General features: G+C 38.3%; 1 protein-coding gene across 1 annotated transcript in view; it reads right to left on the bottom strand.

Moving 5' to 3' along the window:
- Positions 1-7,812, bottom strand: part of LOC103034474 (retinoic acid receptor beta) — a 70,986-nt gene extending 63,174 nt beyond the window's left edge. Inside the window, exon 1 of the mRNA XM_049476026.1 lies at positions 6,927-7,812. Within this exon, the coding sequence (XP_049331983.1) occupies positions 6,927-7,086 (160 nt within the window). The 5' untranslated portion in view covers positions 7,087-7,812. The remainder of the gene's footprint in view (positions 1-6,926) is intronic.
- Positions 7,813-9,550: the final 1,738 nt, after the last annotated feature.

The following is a 9,550-nucleotide window of genomic DNA, read 5'->3' as shown; positions in this document are numbered from 1 at the left end:
ACACACACACACACTCACTCTCTCTCTCTCTAAGCCCTCTAATCTTGCATTTCTTGCATTACAGCAAAGACATGTAAATCCCAACCAAGTCTCTTGAGGTAATAAACCGCATATTAAACCGCATAATATAATAAACAACTTATGGAAAAATATGTCAGCTTCTTCCAAGCCACAAATGAAAACAATTATAACGGATTAATAATAATGTTTACTTCCAGTATTTCAGCCTGAAACCAGAAACCAACACTGTTAGATCATTTTACTTTGATTTAACATCCAAAAGTATGAATAAAAAACTCAAAAATCCAAACAAAATGGAAAGAGATCATTATTTATGGAGCAGTTAAAATTTGCAAGCATCACCGCCTGATTGTGAGCTACTACATCATGTGGGAGACTCTGGTTAAATTCCTGGTCTAGGTGATTATACTATATACTAGGGGTGTCACGATTCTCTAAACCCTCGATTCGATTTCATTTTCGATTTGAGGGTCACGATTCGATTCGATTCTCGATTTTCTTGTTTTTTTTTCTTGTTATTATTTTATGCCTCATAAAATTTAAATAATATATTTATTATTATTATTATTATTATAAATATTATAAATATTATTATTATTATTATTTATTAAGATATATATGGTAATGCCATCTAGTGACTTTTTTGGTAGCAACAGTGTGCACTATTAAAACAAGCAGTTTATCAGAGCTGTGTGTGGATGGCTGGTGAAACTGCTCATTACATGAAGCTGCAGTTCTTCATCCAACCACTAGCAGCAGCAGCACAAGCCCCGCTCTCTTCACTCAGTCACTACTTCAGTACAGCCCAGCCACGGGCTACAGAGCCCAGCCAGTCCGTTTTTACTGTTTCTGTAAACAAATAAAGGTTTTAACCCCACTAACCGGATAATACAGCTCACTACAGTTCATCTTTCAGCCCAAGCAGCTAACAGCAGCAGGTTAGAACAGCCGATACGGAGTCACTGCTGGGATTGCATTATAAACAGGTCAGTTAGCGCGCTGCTAACCTCAGGATGTTTATAACTACGGAGTTTAGTGGACACACCACGGCCGCCAGGTAAGTCTTTTAAAGGCTACTGAAGACTATTAAAGGCTATTAGAGGTTATTGAAAGCATTATTGGGGGGCAGAAATCAGTACAGGCTGGTTAGATAAGTGATGTGGGTATTGTCTTATAAATATTTACACATAACTTATATCTCTCCTGAAAAGCTTTTATTTTAGTCAGAAACACGCTTGTGTTTACTTTATCTGAGAGAAAGATGTTTTTTAATTCAATGGAAAGCAACAGGTGTAGTCAATTATAAGTTTAAGATTTTTAATCCACCTCACTGTGATCTATAGTCAGTGTTCTCAAGTCACACTGACACACGCATTTCAGCGAGTTCACACGCTCTCACCTGCGCGCACCCACCCCTCCGTTAGATACAGATACAAAACCTGCGCGCCCAACCCCCGCCCCCCCTCCCCCGTTGGACAGATAAAAACAGTGATCACACTCCCGCCGACTGCGCTCATGCAGCGGCTCTCTATTTAATTGAATAGGATGCGCTGTGTTGGTGCCGCGCCATTTGCGTAGCGCGCTGCGCTATTTGCGTAGCGCGCGCGGGAGGGATCGTCGATCCTCTTTTTGACTTCGATACTCGAGATCGTGACCTCATTTCGATTCGATTTCGATAAAATATCGAGATCGTGACACCCCTACTATATACACCAATAAGAGTCCATGGGCAAGACTCCCAACACCACACCAGAACGATTTGGTTCAGTTAAAACTGACTCTGGTTGGTTTGTATTCTTTTGTACTCTCGCATTTCCAAATTAACTCTTGGTTCTCTTATGGTGGGAACTTGATCTCGTCTCGATCCAACCTAGCTATCAAATATACTCCTGTTTTTATTTGGGCTAAACTGTTGATAAGGTGCAGTTTAATCTGAAATAGCCTATATATTAACACAGCTATGAAAAAAAAACATGCTGTCTCTGCTGCTCCATGCTGTTTACACATTAAGAACACGGTATGTGCTGTGTTCACTGCTCACAGCCACTTGACTCCATTTATAATTTATTTATTTACTTAAATTTGCTCTCGCACCAGACAGCTCTGACCAACCAGAGGAGACTCTGATGTGCTTGCGTGGTTTATTGTTGTGTATTTTGGAGCGTTTAGGTTTTTATACCTGTGTGAAAACAAACCAAACCAAACAGAGGAAGAACTCATCAACTGATCCGGATCAGAGAAAAAAGCTCTAAAAAAGGTGCTCTGGATAAAAATATCAGCTAAATGCCGTAAATGTAAAAATGCAAACGACTAAAACAGGCCAGTTTTCTCCTCTTAAACCCTCCTTTTCTCAGGCTTTGGTCTCTAAAGCTTGTTACCGTCTCGTGCAACAAGGTCGTATCAATACTTGTCAATCAGCAGAGTCGTAAATTCGGCTGTGTTGTGCTGAAGCACAGCTCCACAGCGCAGGAACGTCTGTGCAGGTTCACACTTTCTCCTCACTGTCAGCGGTCAGATAACAGCCACTTTACTGTGATTTGTGCCCCCTGAGTAAATCCACGCGGGGCAGCGACAGGAGGCTCAGCCTGCGCTTAGCGTTATCTTCAGCACAGTCATTACACTATCACCATGAATCACACCGCACCGAGGGGCTAAACAAACACTCCAGCTAACACAGCGCAGCACAGCACAGCACAGCACAGCACAGGCAAACAGAGATAAGCCCTCCTCTCCATACGCTCCCGTATCCACAGCCCAGAGGAATACTGAGCATCCAAACATTCCTGCACTGATGCTTAGAGTATATAGTATAATATACATATATATATATATATATATATATATATATATATATATATATATATATATATATATATATATATATATATATATATATATATTAGTATAATATTTTATTGTGTATGCAATCATTTACTGCACCAAATTAAAAAACCTCTGGAATATAATCAAGAGGAAGATGGATGATCACAAACCATCAAACCACCAAACTGAACTGCTTGAATTTTTACACCAGGAGTAAAGCAGCATAAAGTTATCCAAAAGCAGTGTGTAAGACTGGTGGAGGAGAACATGATGACAAGATGCATGAAAAAAAACCTGTGATTAAAAACCAACCAGGGTTATTCCACCAAATATTGATTATTTCTGAACTCTTAAAACTTTATGAATATGAACTTGTTTTCTTTGCATTATTTGAGATCTGAAAGCTCTGCATCTTTTTTGTTGTTATTTCAGACATTTCTCATTTTCTGTAAATAAATGCTCTAAATGAGAATATTTTTATTTGTAATTTGGGAGAAATGTTGTCTGTAGTTTATAGAATAAAACAACAATGTTCATTTTACTCAAACATAAACCTATAAATAGCAAAATCAGAGAAACTGATTCAGAAACTGAAGTGCTCTCTTTATTTTTTTCTTTCCAGGGCTGTATGTTTCTATTTGTCCGATATTTTAAACCGACACACTACAGAAGAGCAGAAAATATTGGTGATCCTCAGTTTCTGCACTAAAATACATGCATTTTATTCAATTTACTGCATAAATAAACAATAGGATTTTCTGTGATGCTGAGATTTTACATTGGATTTTCGTGTCTCAGCATCAGCAGATACTGGACGCTCTTGTGACGCATCGCCCCTCTGTTCCCATATCGACGCATCATCCCGACGAGCTGTCAGTCTATCTCTCTCTCTCTCTCTAGAGCCGTATCACTTTCACACACAGCCTGAAGCCCCTCCCACACCTGAGGAACACCTGCACTGTTTAGATAAGTCCAGCTGGAGTGAATAAACACTGTACGCCCTTATAAACAGAGTTATTCAGGGCTTCTTTAGTAAAGACAATGGTTTTTTTCAGTGCGTTTCCTTTATTTTCATGACTGATATTTACATTGTAGATTCTCACTGAAGCATCAAAACCATGAATGAACACATGTGGAGTTTTATGTACTTAACAAAAAATGAGCTGAACCTCCACAGTCACCGGACCTGAACCCAATCCAGATGAGCTTTGGGTTTGGGGTGAGCTGGAGCACAGAGTGAAGAAGACAAAGGAGCAACAAGTGCTAATAAACACCTCTGGTAACTCCTTCCTTCCTTTAAGACTGTTGGAAAACTTTTTTCTATTTCAGGTGGCCACCTCTTGAAGCTCATTGAGAGAATGATGCCAAGAGTGTGCAAAGCAGTAATCAGAGCAAAGGGGGCTATTTTCTATTTTGAAGGAACTAGAATATAAAACATGTTTTTTTTTAGTTATTTCACCTTATTTTTTGTTAAGTACATAAAACTCCACATGTGTTCATTCATAGTTTTGATGCTTCAGTGAGAATCTACAATGTAAATATCAGTCATGAAAAAATAAAGAAAACGCATTGAAAAAGAGAAGGTGTGTCCAAACTTTTGGCCTGTACTGTATATCGTGATAAAAAAAAGAGATTACACATCTTGATTAGATATTATCACTGTTGGAGATTTACCCGACTAACCGTGAACCTGAATCTGAACCGTGGAGCTGCTGGCAGGTCACTCTTGCTGAAAAGTGGTGGGATATCTACCTGGATCAGTGTTCGGCTGCGCCGCCTGTGTTGCTGCAAGCTGTACCGAGTCCTTTAGGGTCAACACGCTGGATCTAATCAGCTTGATGATTGGTGTAGAGGAGCATCATGCCTTCATTCTGCTCATATCCACACATGATGCACACATGCAATCAGTACTAGTGCACATTTAAAGCGACGTACAGATCAGCTGTACAAGGATTACTACAGTGAACTGAGTGCAGCTGTAATGCTGCATACAGTATTATTAAACAAGGATTCTTACAAGTAAATAAAACAAGTGACAACTATAAAACTTCTAAACTAAAAGTACAATTCGTATGAGTTTCTTTGATTTTACCAAATTGAAAACCTCTGGAATATAATCAAGAGGAAGATGGATGATCACAAACCATCAAACCACCAAACTGAACTGCTTGAAATTTTGCACCAGGAGTAAAGCAGCATAAAGTTATCCAAAAGCAGTGTGTAAGACTGGTGGAGGAGAACATGATGCCAAGATGCATGAAAAAACTAAAACTGTGATTAAAAACCATCAGGGTTATTGCACCAAATACTATAGTTTATAGAATAAAACAACAATGTTCATTTTACTCAAATATAAACCTATAAATAGCAAAATCAGAGAAACTGATTCAGAAACTGAAGTGCTCTCTTCATTTTTTTTCCAGAGCTGTATATGTTATATATGGCTACATGATATAATGCTGTCGTGTATACATAGATAAAAACAAGTTGTGACTACGATGTAATGTTCTTATTATTAAGCATGTCATGTAAAAAATATCTAATCTAATAAACAAAATAGAAATGTATGCATGTAATCCGTTTGCAATATATTTAAATTAGGGATGCACAGAATTTTTGAGAACTCGAAATATTCAGTTATTTCCGCATTTGATATAATGAACAAAATCAAACAGTGACTATATTATTATATTATATTATGTCATATTGCATTTTTTCCCTAATATGTTTATTTTCAACAGGCCCCCTTCTCTGGTGGTGTTGCATACAAGAAAGCTGCTACACACAGTGCCAGTAGGGAGTGTGGGAGAGAGCTGGCACAGAGCTGATAAACAGCAGGTTTAAGTTCATTTTTCCAGTTAATAAAATGAAATGATATAAAGTCTTCAGCATCGTTATTAAATTTAGAATCTGTTTACACACAGTGTATTACCCCTTCACAAAGTGTATTTTATTCATCTAAAAAGTTAAGCTTGCACGAGCTTTTACAGGACCAGGGTAGTAGTGTTTAGCTGAGCAGTAGTGCAGTTAACATAGCCCTAGAATTAGCTTGTTTACCTTGTTAAAACTCACTTCTGAGTTACTGTTGCTTTTTTGTGCTTTCAATATTGCTTTAACGTACTGTAGCACTGTCAAATTCTGCTGTGCAGAACATTGTGGCACATAGAGAAATGGATCGGTGCTCACAGAAAAAAATGAAATAAAAAATCACATGCATGCAAACAGTGACTGAGTGCTGCGGGCTTTAATTTACAATGTGAATGTCCTTTTAAATTTCTTTTTTATTTATTTTTTTATTTATTTAACTTCTAAATCTACCCTCACGTTACCTAGTTTAACCTCATCTCTCTCTCTCTCTTTTCTCTCCTCTCCCTTCTACATTCCTTGTTTTGTATCCTGATTTTTAAAAAAGCCCTCTTTGTTTTCTGAGTGTTTTGTTATTAGGATTTAATGACATGTAATATGTTTAATTCTAAAGCAGTGGAAGCAATAGGCTTACATTTTATATTGTACATTTCTTGTACTTTTAAAATGTATGTGTTTAGATTTTTTGTTATAAATGTTTAGTGTTAAATAAAAAAAAAACATTTTTAAAAGAGTAGTTTTATCATTCCGTTTACTTTAAATAAGAAAAATATACAAAAAATTTAAACGATTCAAAATTAAAGTTAATTAATTTAAAATTCAAAATTAATTTTAAAAACTATTAATTTTTAGAAACACAGTAATTCTTTCTATATTCGCACCAATATATGTTTTTGAGATTGTTGCATCCCTATTCTGCCCTATACTAAATGTATGCACAATCTTCAAATAACTGTCACCGCTGCATATGTGCACGCATTAATTAATTGGCCGCGGCGCGCGTGCGTGCGCCAATTAATGAACTCATGTCATGTCAACACGCAGCAATGTCATAGAAAGAAGCGAGCGTCATATCAGCAATCAAGCAAGGTCACGAGCGGTCCGACCAACAACACTAAAAACAAAAAAATAAAGTGTGTGTGTGTACGAGTGTGTGTGAGACAGGGACAAGAAGAGACATAGAGAAAGTGGAGAAAGTGTAAAGGACTTGACCGTACAGTGCGCGCCGCCGCGCCGGTGATGCCAGTCTGCGCGCGCGAGCCCTCGGAAGCACGCCTTCAGCGCCTGCTCCTGCAGCATGCACGAGGACGGGGGCGGAGGGTACAGGTCCAGCATCTGGCCCGGGCTCACCGCGAGCACGTCCATGCAGTCGAACATACCGGGGTCCACTCTGTGTCCCACCTCCTCCCAGAACCAGCAGAACCACCAGAACCAGAACCAGAACCAGGAGCAACAAAAACAACAACACCAGCACGCACGAGCACCAGCTTTGTAATTCACGCGCGCGACTACCGGACCTACTCCCGGTCCAAACTGTCCCCCAACTCCATCCAAGTCCTTGTTCTTGTTTTTCTCCGGTGCTTCTTTTCCAACTCACGAGCTGGACCTTTTAGCACGCGCGCTCCCTCTAAAAGCCGATGCGCGAGCGCGTGTCATCCTCTGTTTTTGCTTTAAAACAAGCACAGAAACAAGCGAATTCAACATCAAACTCTTTTCTCCTCTTTTCCTTCATTTACAAAATCACGTCTCCGAGCCTAAAAGATGACGAATGGGCTCATCCTGCCTCCGCGCGAGCTCTGTTTCCTACCAGTACGGTGTCGCGCGCGCGCGGAGTGAGGGATTGAATCGCCTAATGTATGCGGCTGAACTTTCCGTGAACCCCTCCGAGGCGGCTACCCTTCAAATGACCCCAGCGCTCTGACATCATCACCGAGTCCCGGGATTCTCACGCACAGAGAGAGAGCGCGAGCGCTGCGGAGCCACACCCGCATTCCGGCACGCCACGCCTCCTGCGTGCTCCCATTGGCTGGAGCGTTCGCGCCTACTGCAGTAGGATTGGATGGAATGACTAAAATCGCAAAACTCAGAGTCGCTGCCGGCCACTCGCAGCGATTATGGGCGGGGATTTGTGGTGACGAGGGCGTGGTTTGGCGATGAGGGGGCGTGGTTTGTATGAAGACGGGTGGAAAACAAAATAACACAGAATAAAGAGATAGAGAGAGAGAGAGAAGAAAAACACAACACTCGATGATAGCCTAGTTTTTTTGTTGTTTTTTTGTTGAAGAAAAAAAAAGCTTCAAAAACACTTAAGATATTTTTTCGGAATATTTTTTACAAATAAAATATTTAAATATATTTATATATTTTTTGGTTTCTTCACCAATGGGACATGTTTTTTTACGCGCCTAGACAGTCTGAAAATATGAGGGCAGTATAAAAAAGAAAACAAAAGCAGGAAAAAAACAACCCACCCTTCTCTGTGATCTTTTTGGGTGTAAACAAGGTTTTTATTTTTGTGAAAGGCTCCCATACATTTTCTTCACCGTTTCTAGAATGTCTAACTCTTGTGTAATAATAATAATTCAGGGTTTCTGCATATATTTTACATTCAAATTAAATGAAATTTAATGGCCTTATTTTCCTTCCTGTTCATTCTCTCTCTCTTTCTTAAGGCAATTTAAATGTAGTAAATGTATCTAAAATATCTACAAATATCTAATACTATGTAATTTATAAACACAATTTGCTCTACTATATTTATCAATCAAAACAATCCAACACCAGAATGAATCAGGTATAAAAAAAATACACTTAAAAACACTAAAACACTAAAAAAAAAAATCCTTAAGATTTTTTAAGAATATTAAAAGCTTGAGAAAGAAACACTAACAGGAACCAATAATCTAATGAATTAAGATTTAAAAGCAAGAAACTCTTAGAAAATTATGAAGAAACACAGTGAAGGAAAAAAATAAAAAGTTATTAAGAAAGGTAAGAAAAAAAAATAGTGCACGTAACAGAAATACTGATAAGACCCAAGACCCAAAATTTTACTTCTAAAAAGCATAAGGATGTAATCCAGATTTTTAAATGCATTACAATAAAAAAGTGAAACAGACATATTAAAAACTATAAAATACATTACAAACACATTGCCACAACTGCAAACAACCGTACCTGTTCAGACCTTCACACACACACACACACACACACACAAACACACACGCACACAATTCTATACAGAATATATCTGATGTTTGAAGTATTTAGAATATTAAAAACGATAAAAAAACCTTTAAAACCGCATTAAAAATACTTCATATAAAACTGACCAGCCCCCAAATTAGACCTTTAGCCTATGTTCACACTGACAGACTAAAATGCCTGAAATCACATTTTCTTTACCTTAAAATGACACAGATCTCCTTACACATGGCTTTGTTTTGTTTTCCTACCCCATGTGCTCTGCCCTGTCTCTGCTCTAGCCCCACCCCTAGTCATTACTGTTGTTGCCTTGTGTCTTGTTTTTAACCCCGCCCCCTCGTTACAGGTCCCAGGTGTTCCTCACCCTCCTTGTGTACTGAAGCCTCTTTGTTTTTTAACCAAACATAGTATTCAAACACATAACATACAAAGCTACAACACATACCCCATTCACACATTTGCTATTTAAACAGCACAATTATAACAAGATGACAAAAATAATAATAGCAATAAAAATAATAATAATAAAATAAAATTCATGGTGCTATTGTCAGCATCAACATCAAACACTTTGACAACATACATTAATCTTCAAATAGTTTAATGAATAGTTTAATGGATCCTCTTCCATAAAACG

The sequence above is a fragment of the Astyanax mexicanus genome, chromosome 3 (assembly GCF_023375975.1).
Source record: "Astyanax mexicanus isolate ESR-SI-001 chromosome 3, AstMex3_surface, whole genome shotgun sequence".
Taxonomy (NCBI): domain Eukaryota; kingdom Metazoa; phylum Chordata; class Actinopteri; order Characiformes; family Acestrorhamphidae; genus Astyanax; species Astyanax mexicanus.
This window is presented reverse-complemented; position numbering and strand designations above follow the sequence as displayed.